This window comes from Myxine glutinosa, chromosome 9, assembly GCF_964187855.1.
Source record: "Myxine glutinosa chromosome 9, kmMyxGlut1.1, whole genome shotgun sequence".
Taxonomy (NCBI): domain Eukaryota; kingdom Metazoa; phylum Chordata; class Myxini; order Myxiniformes; family Myxinidae; genus Myxine; species Myxine glutinosa.
In genome coordinates, this window is record NC_136269.1 from 113,066,409 (window position 1) to 113,082,988 (window position 16,580).

General features: G+C 41.6%; 2 protein-coding genes across 5 annotated transcripts in view; both read left to right on the forward strand.

Annotated features, from left to right (window-relative positions):
• ACSL4 (acyl-CoA synthetase long chain family member 4) overlaps positions 1-12,394 on the forward strand; it is a 31,945-nt gene extending 19,551 nt beyond the window's left edge. For all 4 annotated transcript variants that reach the window (XM_068128486.2, XM_068128488.2, XM_068128487.2 and 1 more), the window contains 9 exons: positions 1,731-1,854; positions 1,975-2,046; positions 2,366-2,505; positions 2,664-2,836; positions 5,619-5,693; positions 5,795-6,004; positions 7,026-7,140; positions 11,328-11,485; positions 11,639-12,394. In XM_068128486.2, the coding sequence (XP_067984587.2) occupies positions 1,731-1,854; positions 1,975-2,046; positions 2,366-2,505; positions 2,664-2,836; positions 5,619-5,693; positions 5,795-6,004; positions 7,026-7,140; positions 11,328-11,485; positions 11,639-11,793 (1,222 nt within the window). In that variant the 3' untranslated portion in view covers positions 11,794-12,394. The remainder of the gene's footprint in view (positions 1-1,730; positions 1,855-1,974; positions 2,047-2,365; positions 2,506-2,663; positions 2,837-5,618; positions 5,694-5,794; positions 6,005-7,025; positions 7,141-11,327; positions 11,486-11,638) is intronic.
• The window catches only part of LOC144893659 (uncharacterized), a 1,045,304-nt gene that overhangs the window by 288,425 nt on the left and 740,299 nt on the right, over positions 1-16,580 (forward strand). The gene's annotated exons all lie outside the window — the stretch shown is intronic.

The window sequence follows — 16,580 nt, forward strand, 5'->3', positions numbered from 1 at the left end:
ACTCACATTACAGATAAAGTCTTGGCCAATGGAATTTATGCATTTAGAAACTTTATCAGGTGTCACACTCGAATCCTCAACATTTCCAGTTAACAAACACTTGAAGAATAGCTTCACAGAGGAAGGAATGCATACAGCTTCAGTGTTCACTTGTGGTACTTGCGGCGGCCATGGGAGATCTTCCTTCAAGCTTTTAATGTCAGTTCTCAACTTTAGTGGCCTGTTTCAAAGTTTTATTCGCATCTGAAGCATAAGCTCACTTTGTTACTTTTAATGTTTGTTTTTTAAAAATATAATATCCTAGTATGTCCTTCAATAATTTTTTATTTTTAAATAAAGCTGCACATTTCAGATGTCCATTATGTGAAAATGTAAACTTGGAATACAATACTACTTGGAAAATAGCATATGGATTATTCCCCCCAAATGGTACCAGTAACCTATATTGGCCCATGGACTAACTACACTTGTACACAAACTCAAAACTGCACTATGCTCTCGACTTCACCACAAATCACAAGCTTAGTGCCAAACTGCACCACACCCACCCACTTAATAACTCTCACCTTTGAGTCCCACATACATGAGCACAACTTTTTGCTGAATTGTTTTCCTTTACTAGATAAGTTCAACATGCTGTGTCAGAAACTCAAATTGCACTTGCATAATGTAACCATTTTCTTTGATTCATGTTTCTGACCGAAGGCAGGTTCAGTACTGCCAAACCAGTTTCTCGGCGAGGGTAATGCTGGGTGGTTTGCCTTCCCAGCATTTTTAGGGTAGTCATTTGGAATATGGCCAAGTGTCGGCGATAGCTCGCTTACTCTTCACAAAGGACAGCATGGGATCTGTAATATCCACCAACTAATGCTGGCAGGCACATACTGTACTGCACATACTGTCTATAGCTGGGTCGGAATTCACACACAGACTAGACAGCTTATCGGCTTGTGTGCTACCTCTAGGCCATCCTACCGACCAATGTATACATTACAGTAATTTAAATATCAGAAGTTTGCATCTCCTCCCTTTCCCCCACCCCCTGCACTTGGTATTTGGCTTGTTGTTATTACCTCTGCCACCAAAGGTGGATGGAGGTTATGTTTTCACCCCTGTCTGTCTGTTTGTCTGTCTGTCCATTTGTGAACACAATATCTCAAAAAGTTGTAGACGGATTCGGACGAAATTTGGCAGAGATGTAGCGTATGTGACAAGGACGAAATGGTTAGAATTTGGTGAAGATCCGGATTCAGATCCGGCTACTATAATTTTTTAAGCGATTCTTCACCATTGGGAGTTTGGGCCAAAAACGATACAAAGCAGGATATCTCGAAAAGTTATGGATGGATTTGGACGAAACTTGTTGGACAGGTTGTGTGTGTGACAAGGAAGAATCGATTCGATTTTGGTGGATCCGGATCCAGCTAGTAGAATTTTAAAAGTGATTCTTCACTATTGAGTGATATGGCCAAAAATGATATATAGCAGGATATCTCAAAAAGTTGTGGACGGATTTGGACGATACTTGGTGGAGACTTAGTAAAGTTGGTGGAGTTAGACAAGAACAAGCTGATTCGATTTTGGTTCAGGCCTGGATGCAGATCCGGCCTATCGGTGGGATACAGAATGTAAACTGTTCAGCCTGGCGGAGGTATGCATTCTTCTGAGTGCATTTCTAGTTGACCAGGTTTTTTTGGTTGTTGAAGTATAAGAGTGATTGATGTTTGCAGACCGAAGGACACCTACGTGGGTTACCTACCCCTTGCCCATGTTCTGGAGCTCGGTGCTGAACTTTCCTGCCTCAGCCACGGCTGTCGTATTGGCTACTCATCACCATTAACCTTGTCAGATCAGGTAATTTTTTTGAGATTGTCTAAACTAGAACTTGTACTTCTGCTGTAAAACAATCAATCTTCTCTTGTTTTTCTGTTTCTAAATCCTTCTGTTTGTCTGTATTGTTTTTTCCCTTTTCAGTCCAGCAAGATAAAGAAAGGCAGCAAAGGAGATGTAACGGTGCTCAAACCTACACTGATGGCTGCTGTTCCGGTAAAACATCCCAAAACACTCCTAATTCCTCTCGTTGACTCTCATAAGACAGGTCATCATTGGTTCTTATTTTATTTTCTACAGGGATCTGAGGCTCATAGTGGAGCTTATACATGTATCACACAAATTATGAAGGACATTAAACAAGCAATAGACAAATCAACGCAGGATATGGGTTTTTTGAAGCTGGGATCACAACCTGATGAGAAATATACTCAGATGGAAACATCCAAACAAGACAATGTTGTTTTTATTAACAATGGTTCCTTCTCCCAGATTTTTGTTAATCATGACCTTTGTTGGCATGTCTGATCTGCAGGAAATCCTGGACCGCATAAGCAAGGCAGTGATGAACAAAGTTAGCCGCATGGGCACAGTTCAGCGCACGGTGTTCAAGCTGGCTTATAACTATAAACTGGAGCAGCTGCAGCAAGGACATGATACTCCACTGTGTAACCGGTACTATGTTTCTCTCTTCTGTTCTGATTTCTTTAAAATAAAAATAAAAATGTCATCATACCTCGGGCAAACACCGCAAATGTTTTATTCAATTATGTTCTTTTGCGAGGTTTGTTTGCTCATCTTTAAATAAATTTTATTCCTCGTTCTTCTGCTAGATTGGTGTTCAACAAAGTTCGAGTGGTGCTGGGTGGGCAGGTGCGCCTGATGTTGTCGGGAGGTGCGCCCTTGTCCCCTCAAACACAGAGGTTCATGAACATCTGTATGTGCTGCCCAGTGGGACAGGGTTATGGCCTCACCGAGACATGCGGGGCTGGCACCATCACTGATGGTATGTCTTTGTCTGTTAATTGTTGCTTTTTTATTTATTATTACACACTTTTATTTAACTTCATCTGAACTTTGTTTGTCCCGTTTCAAGTCTTTGAGCCGTTCGTTTTGTAGGTTCCATACGTCCGAGAGAGCTGAAATTTGGCCCATGGTCCTATTTTCTGGTACATTTTCATCGATCAAAATTTCATAAATAAATAAATAAAATAAATAGGTTTAAAACTTAAAAAATAAAATAAAAGTGTGTTGCCCTAAAATATGTTTTATCGTTTAGTTGTTAACAACAAAGACAGTTATGTTTTTTTTTGTTTTCTGTTTCTAAGGCTGATGAATGCTGTGGTATTTCCAGTTGCAACTTTATGGATGTGAGTCATGGACAGTGAAAAAGGAAGAAGACTGACAGTTATGAAATGGTGTTGGACACAAATGTTTAAAATGCCATGGACTGCAAGAAGAACAAACGAGCGTTTGAATAATTTATACCACTATGTACATGAGAAGTGCTGATGCTAAAACAGAAACTGTCGTACTTTGGATACGTAATGCGTGCAGAAAACGAAAGCCTGGGGAAGTCAACTATGCGGGTTATGATTGAGGGAAGAAGAGGAAGAGGCAGACCGTGCATGCGTTGGATGGATGGGATAAAGGCTGCAACCAATGTGTCTGTGCCAGAGCTTTGGGAAGCAGTGCAGGATAGGGATGATTGGAGAAATCCAATCATAAATGCCACCAAAAGTCAGACACAATTTGACAGAACTAGATAACTAAGATCAGTTATTCATCTTTCCGAGTTTTTCTATAGGTACGACGCAGTTGTTATTTATTTTTTTGGTATACAAAATCGAGGCTCGTGTAAGAGTTGACACATTAAACACAAAAAAAAACCATAAACGGACACATAAAACATATAATAAAGGGAACGGGAGACAAAATAGGGAGAGAGAGGGAAGCACACAACACAACAACAGGAGAGAACAGGGACATTGGGAGATCTGTGGAAGGGAGAGGACTGAGGGGTGTGGGGGAGGAGGGAGGGGGGTGGTACACGGTATAAGAACTAATAAGATGTTTGGACTTGTGCAAAATCTAGCAACCTATTGCACACAAGAGGAGGCATTCATTCATCACTACATCGTCACAAATATTTTGAACTTCAAGCATTCCATTTGGGGAACTTGTACAAAAGAGGATGGGGAGGAGGTGGTAAATTTAGAAAGAAGGGCAAGGTCAAAGGAAGAGATTGTTGAAAGGGTTGGTGTTGGAGTTGTTAATAGTTAGAAAATATATACATTTGGGGGTGATATGAGGAAGGATTTAAAATAATTAAAATGAAAATAACAGGGGAGTGGAGGCAAGGAGGTCCAAAATCCGGACATTTTATGTGCATTAAAATATCAGTGGGATATAAAATGTAAACTTTTCAGCCTGGCGGAGGTATGCGCTCTACTGAGTGCTGTTATCGTTTCAATTGTCATGTGTTTATTTTTATTTTTCATAACCCCCTTTTCCCATAGGCCTTTGGTTTTAATTGCCATGGTTTTGAATATCACAGCATTTTCCAGGACCCTAACCCCCGCAATATTTAAGGGTTTACTGTATGTAATATGTAGATTGCCTCTCATCTTTCACACAATCAGGATTATATTAAGTGATTTTTCTTGTGTGGTAGCATCTCAGTCGGATAGTCACGTGACCCTTCTTCCTGGTTCCTTTGCTCATATCTCTTATGCTTCATCATCAGGAGGCAGCTTTATTTCCTTGGAAGATAAATTAGTCTGTTAAATCGTATAGATGCCTGCTTTAAAAGCCCTCTTTCTGGGATTGAAGGAGAAGCAGAAACTGCGTGTTTAATGTAGCGATTCCAACGGTAACATTTATTATCCTATGACAGCAGGAACCCTTTAGAAGGACATGGAAGGAGCACACAAAACGATATATAGTAATACTTCTCGAAGCAATTTAAAATATATATATAAAAATACATGGAAGGATCACATAACCAACAACACCAGCCACCACCATAATAGCAACAACAACAACTACATGTTATATATGATTGTGCTTTTTCGTGCTTTTCACTTCATTTTACATCCTCATTGAGATTCACGGATAAACATGCAATATGTTTGTGAAGTACAACATGCTGACTTTCGATTAAACGTGTCAGGGAAGCGATGCATAGGCCCACTGACTACTTCCCTAAATAAAACTCCACTCAAAATACAGGTATTGTGTAGAAGCTGGAAAGGACTGGTTGCATTTGCATTTGCTATTCACAAAGTGATATTTGTTGAGCAGCATACATTTGCATGGCATACACAGCATTTTTCTCCACACGAGATCGACCCATTATTTTAAATGTATTTTCAATAGACCCGGTTGCACACTTGTCAGATAGCATCTTGGAAGAAAGAGGGATTATCTAAAATTAGGAAAATGGTAAAGATGATGTGATTTGGGGGAGTGTGAGGGAGAGGGCAGTGGGGGTGGTTGGGGAATGGCAGCGGAAGCTGGGGAAAGTATACACTGATGTATTGCATAGGTAACTCAACCTTCGAGATTCAATTTTGTGTATAACAAAAGAGCATGTTTAAACCCCTTCTTTTTTTGCATAAAGTTTATTATATTAGCAAATACTTGTATAAAATGTTTCAGGTGATTCTGGGCTGATCGATTGTCATTTATCTGAAATGCTATTGGAAAATTAAAATTTCAAGCAAAATAAGCATATCCCATTTTCTCTTGAAGATCAACCTTTAACCCTTTAATCCCTTCCATAACAGTACTGGACATAAGTACAGGGAGGGTCGGAGCTCCACTTACATGCTGTGAACTTCTGCTGAGGAACTGGGAGGAAGGTGGGTAGTTGGAGGGGGTCGGGGCAGAGTGGGTCATCACCATATATCAATCATTCAAACGATGTACTACTTTGTAGTCAATATTGTCCTTTTGTGTCCAGGTGGTTACCGAGTAACGGACCATCCTCACCCACGGGGAGAGATCCTTTTGGGCGGCCCCAACGTTGCCTTGGGTTACTTCAAAGACCCAGCGCGGACAGTTGCAGACTTCCTCACAGGCAATACTGTTTCTGCAGCTGCCGCTGGAAATCGCTGGTTCTGCTCAGGGGATATTGGCGAGATACAGTCTGATGGATGCCTAAAGGTCATTGGTAAGTATTTTAGACTTTCGTCCGCGGCCATCATGAGGTGTAATGGCAATTACTATGATGTGTTATGTTATGGTGTGCTTTTTTGAATACCTTAGGTTACTTTAATTTTTATTGTCTGGTTAACTTTTTTGGCCTATACTGTGATTTTAATCGTAATCCATTCACCTCCCAATTATATTAGGCCCGCATACTCTGCACCATGCCAGGCATTATAATTGGTAAGAGTGAAATTTCTTAAAATATAATTTCACAACAGTGAATGAATGATAAATTGAAATTTTGAGCCTGAAAATTAGTTTAATTTGATGAGTTCAAGTTCAGGGTGCCAAACCCTATTTAGGACTGCCCTTCGCAGGAGAGATCGAGACATTACAGGAAAAATGGTTTATATTCCATCAAAAGCAGAGCTTGGTCATCCCTCCCAACTTCATATTATTGTTTTTCATATCAATACAGACAAAAAGAATGCAAATGTAGTTTATTAATCAAAGACCATTTAAGCAAATTAAATGATTTTGATAATCCTTTGTTGGAAAAAATATTATTTATACTTGTGTTAAAGCGTCCGCTCTGCGTCTGTGTGGTCAGCGATTCAAACTCTGACCGATTCATACCAAAGACTTTATTAGCTTTGATGTATTGTGATCCTACACCATAGTACAGACAAGTCATGGAGCTGATGTCCTAAAGGTTTCTAAATGGGATCCAGAGTTGAGGAGAACACATCAGAAATACCAACAAAAGTGGACAATAAATGTCTGCTTCCATTGTTATTTCTGGAATATTTTGAAAATTTTCATTTTCTCAATCATGGTACTTTTTTCAAATACATTAAGTATTTAAAATGAAAATTCAAATTTTGATCAGATGCAGCGATTCTCACATTTTGAAACTTCATTTTGATGTGGCTTGGGTTCATCCTTGGATAACCCACAAATGTTTCAATAAATTCCCATTTGATGGAGGTAAATCTGACCATTCGATATGCAGGTGCCTCACCTTGTGTGATGCTCTGCTTCAGATCGGAAGAAGGACCTCGTGAAGCTACAGGCTGGGGAGTATGTGGCGCTAGCCAAAGTGGAGACTGCACTGAAGAACTGCCCACTCGTCGATAATATCTGTGCCTATGCCAGCAGGTATGAACAAGAAGAATTCCTTTACTCAATATTGAGCACTGCTATATTTAAGGGTGGGGCAAGGGGGTGATGGGGTGGGAAGGTGTGGTGAATCTATACATCCATAACATATTCACTGACATTTCACTCCAAATTCCCTTTTTATCATGTAAACAATATCCCGAATAGTTCTGAATACAATTTGAACAAGAAGGCATCTCAAAATGCAAAGCTGGTCTGCATCCGCTTTGTATTCAATCTAAACTTGACAAACACGACAGTTAAGAAAAAGTGTACGTTTTATTCATTTTTGTTCTCCATATTCTCCTAATAGTTAGGTTCCATATGTAATTTTGTCTGGATTTTGGGGAGATTTGTAACCATTTACATTTTTGAAAAGCTTGAGAGTCTCTTGACTCCAAAATCAATGCTTCTATGTGATTTGAAAATTTTCTGATTTTCAATTTGATTTGATTAGGAAAAAACAAATTCAAACCAAATGGAAACATTGATTTTCAGATTCAGAACCTCTCAAACTTTTAAATAATGTAAACGGTTACAAATATCCACAAAATTGGAACGAACATTAAAATCTGGACATATGGAACCTGAAAAGGTTTGTTGACAATTTGATTACAAAAGCTCATTTGGTAAACATAGGGGCAATACCCCAGGTGCTCACCTGGTAGAATAAACAGTATACTTCACCGGCTAATTTCAATGCTTGCTAGAAGACGGGGCAGCATGTAGAATCATACTAACATAATCATAAGACTTCAAACAAACAAACAAACAAAAACAATACCTATTTTGGGGGGCAGCTCTTCCCCACCCCCAACCCCGTGTACCTCCCCAGACCGCAATTTTTGCAATGCCTTGAGCAAACATTATACATCATGGATGATGAAGTTTGTGGTGAAGTTTCATCGAAATTAAATTGTGTGTGTAGGTTCTGAGAAAATACCTATTTTGGGGGGCAAGCCCCCGCCCCCCAGACAACCTTAGACCCCGATTTTTTAAATGGCATGAACAAACTTTGGTACAACACGGGTCATTAAGTCTTTGGTCAAGTTTCATTGGAAAAGCTTGATAGTGTGTGTCGTTTCTGAGGAGAAAGCAAACACCTATTTTGGAGGGCAACCCCCCCCCCCACCACACCCCCCGTAGACCCCTAAAGGGGCAGATTTAATTCAATGCCATGAGCAAACCTTGGTCCATCATGGGTGGTTAAGGTTGTGGTCAAGTTACATCGAAATAGTGTGTGTAGTTTCAGAGGAAATATCAAATTCCTATTTTGGGGGGGGGGGGGGGGTCAAACCTGGACCCCCTTTGACCCCTGTAGACTCCCTCATACTTCGATTTTCTTAGTGCCATGAATAATCTTCGGTACATCGCGGGTGATGAAGGTTGTGATAAAGTTTCATCGAAATAGTGTGTGTAGTTTCAGAGGAAATAGCAAATTCCTATTTTGGGGGGTCAAACCTGGACCCAATTTGACCCCCGGTAAACCCTCTTAGACCCTGATTTTTTTTTAATGTCGTGAACAAACTTTAGTCACAACACAACAAATATAATTTGTGCCAAATTTGGTCGCAATCCCATCAGCGATTCCGGAGAAGAGGTTTCAAGTGTTTACGGACGGACTGACTGATGGACGATGCACCATCGAATAAGCTCCCCTGAACTTTGTTCCAGGTGAGATTAAAATGTTATGGCCTGGAGAGACACTGAAGCTCAATGGTAAATAAATAAACACGGAAGTGATTAACAAAAAAAAAATCTCCAAAAAACCCCCCTAAAACAGGGCATCTCAAGCTCGTCGCACTGAGGCGGGAGTTATTAAGTGCTATATTTATCGTCTTTATCATTTCACAATTTGACCCAATTTTTATGCCTACGCCCACGAAATTGGCCAGAGGCGTTATGTTTTCAGGTCGTCTGTCCATCCTTACGGGCTAAACCTCGTTTTTTTTTAGCAATCACATGTCCAATTTAGACAAAACTTTGTGTAGGAGCTACACCCATGTACAATGTTTTTGTGATAATTGCGACGTCATAGGTCACGTGGTATGGCAGCCATCTTGAATTAAACGCAAATAATTAAAATTTTATTTCTCGGAAACGGCTGAATGGAAAAATTTGAAACTTGCCACATTGTCAAAGCCTGATAATGATGACATCATCTTTGAAATGGTATACCAGCCATAAATGTTTTAGTGGAATTCCTTATCCTAAAAATCTTAAATTGCATGCACATGATGTATGACCCATTTGTATTGAAATATTAAATTTATGACATCATAGGTCACATGGTTTGGCAACCAAATTGGATTTAACCTAAAACCTTTTTTTTTTAATCGTGTCCCAAACCACCGAAGCGATCCACTCAAAACTTTACGTGCGTCATTTAAAGTTGATCATGAAAACTCATCGGTCACATGGTGTGGCAGCCATATTAGATTGAAGGAAAATATTAAATAATAATATCTCAGAAACCGCTTAACGTATCGATGCAAAACTTTACAATTGTCATCTAAACCACTGCTGCATGTAATTTGAAAATGATGACGTCATAGGCAGCCAACTTGGATAGAAAAACGAACCATATCTGATCAACATAAAACTTCACAAACGTGATACCCTACCCATACATATGCAGAGTGTACATTTTTGTAATGTCATATGTCATGTGGTTTGGCAACCATATTGGCTTGAAAGCCGATATTAAAAAAAAAATCCTTCTCCGAAACAGCTTCACCAATCGATGTGAAACCTGGTAAAAAAAAAATCATACTTGAGAACAGCTGAGGAGATTTTAATCAAACTTCTTTATTTTTAGGACAGTCAACGAGGGCATCTACCCATTGTCATGGGCAGGGACTACGCAGAGGTATATTGGTGACGCAGCCGCGTTGCTCTAGTAAAATATTTTCTCCAAATTCTCTTAATAAATGTTTGTTGAAAATTTGATGACAAAAGTTCAAATGGGTAAAAAGTTATGGCCTGGACAGACACGTGCCCAGACACACACAGAAGTGGATACTTTGAGACCCGGTAGATCTCAGTTTCATCTCCTGAGGCACACCCACATGTGGGGATAGCAGGCAACTAACATACACGAACACACACACACACACACACACACACACACACACACACGTGGTGTTAAAAATTATGTTCAGTACTTAAGTGTTAGCTACATTAATTGCGATTTGGAAGGAAGCTATATTTGCATACAGCCAATGTGAATCCAATTGCCTTCTTGTCAGTTCAATTTTTAGCCGCGTCGCAGACGCTGCTCATAGAGTGCCCTCTGCTGTTGTTGTTGTTGTTGTTGTTCTTCTTCTTCTTCTTGTTCTTCTTGTTCTTGCAGAGAAGACAAAACCTCAAAGCTCCACCCATTCTGGGAACCATAGCTCCACCCATTCTGGGAGAGCCTTCATATAAACAAATATCCACCATTTTATTAACTCGCATAGCTTTGAGGCCTGTTTTGTAGGCCCGTGGTGTCTTCCTCTCCCACACAGTTTTATTTCAAATCAAATTCGATATATCATTTCATTTTTCACAGTCGCTAACATAGTTTTAGACTCGGTTGAAAAAAAACGGGAAGAAAATCCGATGAAAGTTTTTATAGAACGAAATGAATTCTCAAAGGCCTGTAACTTAAAGTCCATTGAGATATATTTTTTTACAATCACGACATGGTCAGTCATACACCGCCCGAAATAAGACGGGAAAATGCCGAGATATATTAAAAATCCGTCCATTTGATGACAATCGTCACGATGAAATATTTAATTTATACGTCGTCACAATAATGTGGAGAGAGGAGCATAGCTTCGTTCACGTGTCGCCACACACGGGAAATTGCCGAGATATATATTTTTTTAAATCGCGGCATGATCAGTCATACACCGCCTGAAATAACAGATGGGAAAATGCCGAGATATATTAAAAATTCGTCGCCACACACGGGAAATTGCCGAGATATATTTTCACTTTGCACAAAAATAACATCAAGTAATCGAATCAATAGGAATGTCCTGTGCCTATAACATCGACGTTATAGGCACAGCTGCATCTAGGCATTGTGTAACATCGACGCGGCTTTTGTTTTAATTAAAACTTTTTGTACTTGTTGTTTTTTGGATTGGTATATTATCAACACTTCTGAGCTGAATATTTCATCGTTTTCTTTTTACCAGTGACCAGTCCTACGTGATAGGCCTTGTAGTCCCAAACCATGCCCGGCTGCAACGATTAGCAGAGAAACGAGATCTGAATGCTTCATGGGAGGAGATTTGCCATCATCCTGATATGGAGGCTGAAGTTCTGAAGGAGATCGTTTCCGTAGGAAGCAAAAGTCAGTTCGTATGCCCTTTAACCACTATTAAAACCCCGAGCCCTTTACATACATTTTTTTGTTCATGCTTGCTATTGACTTTCAAATATTGCCTTGTACCTCTTTTCTGTATTTCTTCTACCTCTTCTTCTTCACCACCACCACCTTGCACAGTGCGGTTGGAACGGTTTGAGATTCCCCAGAAAGTAATGCTGACATCCCAGTCCTGGACTCCCGAGACTGGCCTCGTCACAGATGCCTTTAAACTGAAGCGCATAGAGCTCAAGAGTTTCTATCAGAGCGACATTGAACGGCTTTACGGCTGTTGACATCCCACTTCCGAATAATCCAGGCCAACAAGCTCGTCACCATCTTGCGGTGCTGCATGACTTCTTGATGGACTGCGTTGGTCCATCTTTTTGATCAGCAATCAATGAACTTGCAGCTTTGATCGGCATTCATACGGTACATTTATTGTATATCATCCATCACTGTTTGTTTGGTCAGTCACACAGCTGTAACCACAAGGCAACGTAATTAATATTATTTATTTTCCTTGCGTGCAAGTGAACCGCCAACCACTTACGGGTCGAACGTCTGAACAAGTCGTGCTATTTCTATCGAGTTTTTATTTTTAATGTGGTGTTTCATTTTTGAATTGCTGTGGCGGGTGGAGACGAATGTATGGTACAAACACCGTTTCACAGGTATCGCTACAGCACCGCGACCAGCAAATTTGTGGTTAATTTTATTATCGTACTTGAAGTGTATAGCACGAGCCATTGAAGAGAACAGAATGATCATACTGTAATTTATTATATTGTACTCTGAAACATGACAAAAAGCAGAACGAGGAAGTTGCATGTGTTCACTTTGATTTTCACAACATGGGAAACAATGCTCTGCAATAAATACAATTTAAAAGTTTCACCAGCAGTTTTGTTTTTTCATTATGTAATCGCATTCATATATTCAGTGGTCTTAAATACTGAAAGTGTGTGTGTGTGTGTGTGTGTGTGTGTGTGTGTGTGTGTGTGTGTGTGTGTGTTCTACTACGAGCCCTAGCCCATGTATAAAAAAATTAAATAAAGTGAGGCTTGCTAGCCCTTTGTGGAAGATCCAAGCAGCTTCTGCAGTCATGAAAACTGACTGGACAAAATATGTCATTTGCCAGGAAGACAACAACAAGACTTCTTGGCCCAATTCATTCGAAACAACATTGTAATGTTGGAGCAGGTTACATCAGTCTAGCAGAGGATGTGACTGCTTTAAGCAATGCTGGATGCTTGCCCAAAACACTTGACATTGCACAAACAGATTACGGTGATGATGCAGAAGTGACATACAATGGCTTACAGTAAAATTCCACATTATTGCAGGCTTCTGTACAGAAAAACCAGACGTCAGCGATATGCGAAGAGGAAACACAACGTCGCCAACAGAACATAACCAATAGTCTCGTGTGCCTGTTTTGTGAAAAACCTGCTCGGCCACCTGATCCACCGCAAGAGGCAATGCCTAAAGGCATTGGTGAGAGAGTCAAGAGATGTGCAACAAAACTCCTTGATCAGCTCCTTAGCAATGGTAACCTCTGGGGATCTTGTTGCTAGCGAAGCAAAATTTCACGCAAGGTGTTTGGTTGCCTTGTACAATGCAGCAGCTGGAGGAAAAACATCTGAACAAGGCAATTGTTGAGGTGGGACAACGGAAGCACACTACAGTGCATTCAGAAAGTATTCAGACCCCTTCGCTTTTTTCACATTATGTTATGTTGCAGCCTTATGCTGAAATCGTTTAAATTCTTTTTTTCCCTCATCAATCTACACTCAATACCTCATAATGACAAAGAGAAAACAGGATTTTAGAAAGTTTTGCAAATTTATTAAAAAGAAAAAAGTGAAATATCACATTGACAAGTATTCATACCCTTTGCTATGACACTTGAAATTTAGCTCAGGTGCCTACCATTTCTCTTGATCATCTTTGAGATGTTTCTACACCTTGATTGGAGTCCACCTGTGGTAAATTAAATTGATTGGACATGATTTGGAAAGGCACACACCTGTCTATATAAGGTCTCACAGCTGACAATGCATATCGGAGCAAAAACCAAGCCATGAGGTCGAAGGAACTGCCTGCAGAGCTCAGAGACAGGATTATGTCGAGGCACAGATCTGAGGAAGCCGACAAAAACATTTCTGCTGCATTGAAGGTTCCCAAGAGCACAGTGGCCTCCATAATTCTTAAATGTAAGAAGCTTGGAACAACCAGGACTCTTCCTAGAGCTGGCTGCCCGGCCAAACTGAGCAATCGGGGGGGGAAGGCCTTGGTAAGAGAGGTGACCAAGAACCCGATGGTCACTGGCTGAGCTCCAGAGATCCTGTGTGGACATGGGAGAAACTTCCAGAAGGACAACCATCACTGCAACACTCCACCGATCTGGGCTTTATGGCAGAGTGGCCAGACGGAAGCCAAACAGTTCAATCCTGGTTTCATGAGACCACAGAAGCTTGTTTCTCAGTCTGGGAGTCCTTCAGGTGCTTTAATGCAAACTCCAAGTGGGCTTTCATGTGTCTTTCACTGAGGAGAGGCTTCCGTCTGGCCACTCTGCCATAAAGCCCAGATCGGTGGAGTGTTGCAGTGATGGTTGTCCTTCTGGAAGTTTCTCCCATGTCCACACAGGATCTCTGGAGCTCAGCCAGATTGACCATCGGGTTCTTTGTCACCCCTTACCAAGGCCCTTCTCCCCCGATTGCTCAGTTTGGCCGGGCAGCCAGCTCTAGGAAGAGTCCTAGTTGTTCCAAACTTCTTCTATTTAAGAATTTAAGGAAAAATGTGGACGATGATTAATTTATACTAGCTTGAGCAGCACGCATTGTAGGCAAAGAAACTATAAATACAACAACTTGGTTCAGTGGTACCTTTCTTGTATACTGTCAAGTTGAAGCTGTTCCTCCTTCCTTGCTCACAATTGTGGCAATGTTGTGTTATGGCATTAACATCACAGAACAATCACTTGTAACTTAGACCCAAGCCCTGTTGAGCATCTGTCGGCTTCTAGCTTTTAATAGTTTGGCTCACAGTGGAAAACTAATTCAAACGACACGTTACAACAAGTCTCGTGAGCAACCTCTGCTCGTATATCTACATAAGACGTGACAACGACAACGAGTTGACACTTTATGCCTTGGAATTTTTGAAATCTCAACAGATGTAGGTACCACAGGTGGAAAATCGTGTGTTCACTACATCTGCAGTGGACAACATCAATCATCAAACCAGTGTGACAATGGTGAAGAGCTCATTCAATGGCACAGGTATCTCAGTGTTTCGGCACTTCAACAACACTGACCAGACTGCTGCATTTCATCCCGTCATGACCGCTTGAAGAACCTCTGATAACACTTCTGTACTGACCAACCTGTCTCGGAAGAGCCTGCAGGCTCCCTTGGTTCTACACACACGTGACCTCTGTGACAAAGCAAGCTGCCCTGTTCTGTTCTGTTCTGTTCCCAGCATGACCAAGCCAATGACAACTGAATGTCCTCCAGTGGCTCTTGTTGTGCAGTTGCAATACATGTAATGGCTCGTACATAAATTACGTATGCTTTGGAGGCAGAAGGGGTCTGGACATAATCCACTGACATAAGGTGGTCTTTTCCAGCATGTGAGGAGAGCTGTATATCAGGATGGGTATTGCTGGAGCCATTCCCTGAAATCAATGGTCAAGCTTCCACAACCAGAAGGATGGGGCTGGACAGGTACTGATGGAGGAACATGGGATGTTTTGTGGAGCAACCTCCCTGAGGAAGCCAAGTGTGCAAATATTATTTGTGCTGTGGTTGCACCAAAGGCTGTCGTACAAACTGCAAGTGTATGAAAGCTACACTGACCTATACTGCTTTGTGCAAGTGTGCTGGTTCATTAGTGCAAGAATGTATTTCAGGAATTTTAGACAAACCTTGGTTTTACCTGAATATATTGTTACGGATCTCGGACGTCGGCTCTCCCCTTATCAAGGGGAGGGGGGGGGGGTTAATCCCCTTCTCCTTTTATCTGGCCGACCCGAGTCCGGGAAGTTATACGCTCCTTCCGGTCAGTATTAGGAAGGGTTATTGGTCAATTTAGTCCCAAATACCTAATTACGAACACCGACCGTGAAGCAGGGAAATAACTCCCGACCGAACCACGGCGTTAGTGGACACGCCGAGCGAAGCGAGCCGCGATTCGGGCCGTTAACAGGGACTAAACCCGATTATGGCGGTTCCGATCGTGCCACATTTACCCAATGAGAGAAAAGACGGATGCGATCGGATAAGAGGAAACCAAGAAAGAACAGGGCAATTCATTCACAATGTACAAGAAGGAGAAGAGGAAACGAAAGAAATATACAAGATAGGAAGAGGAAGAAGCAGAATACAGGGCAGCCTTAGACAGTCTTATTCTTAATACCCAGGACAAACGTACACACTCACATGGGGATTGGAGATGGTGGATGGTCACCGGCACGTCCAGGCTCCATTCAGCTCCAGTCCAAGCTCCGATCCAGTGGCCGAAACCCGACAGGCAGCTCCGCGTATAATGGAACGCGACCGGACAATTTATATAACGGGGGGAAGCTGGTACGCTGCGTACGTAATATGTGCACTATACAAAGGCGCCAAACGCCCCCTCTCCAATATACTCCTTGGATAAGGTCCTTCTTTCATAAGCACCACTGCATCAGTCCCGTCAATGCAACGCGCATTCTCCCAGCAAGTCGGTCAAAGCGAGCTCTCACACGGTAAGTCTTTACAAAGGTGTGCTCTCCCGATCAGTAAGTTCATGCACGCTCTGGTAAGTAAGTCCTGTTGGTAAATGTGCTCGCTGGCAAGTCCTGTGAAAGGGCTTTGCGCTCGCTTTTATAACTCGACCAAGCGATCACTCCGCAGGCCCCAAAGCCACGCCTGTCCGTGATGTTACTTCAGCCCTGGTTGGCTGGTTAAGGCTTACCGGCCCCGCCTTTGACGGCTGGATGACGTGGCCACATCTTCTTCTTGGCGTTCCGCCCCCTTTTTCCGGGCCTCACCGCGTGTCTTATGGCGGCGTTGAGCGAGCGCTAAGGCAGCTGCTGCTA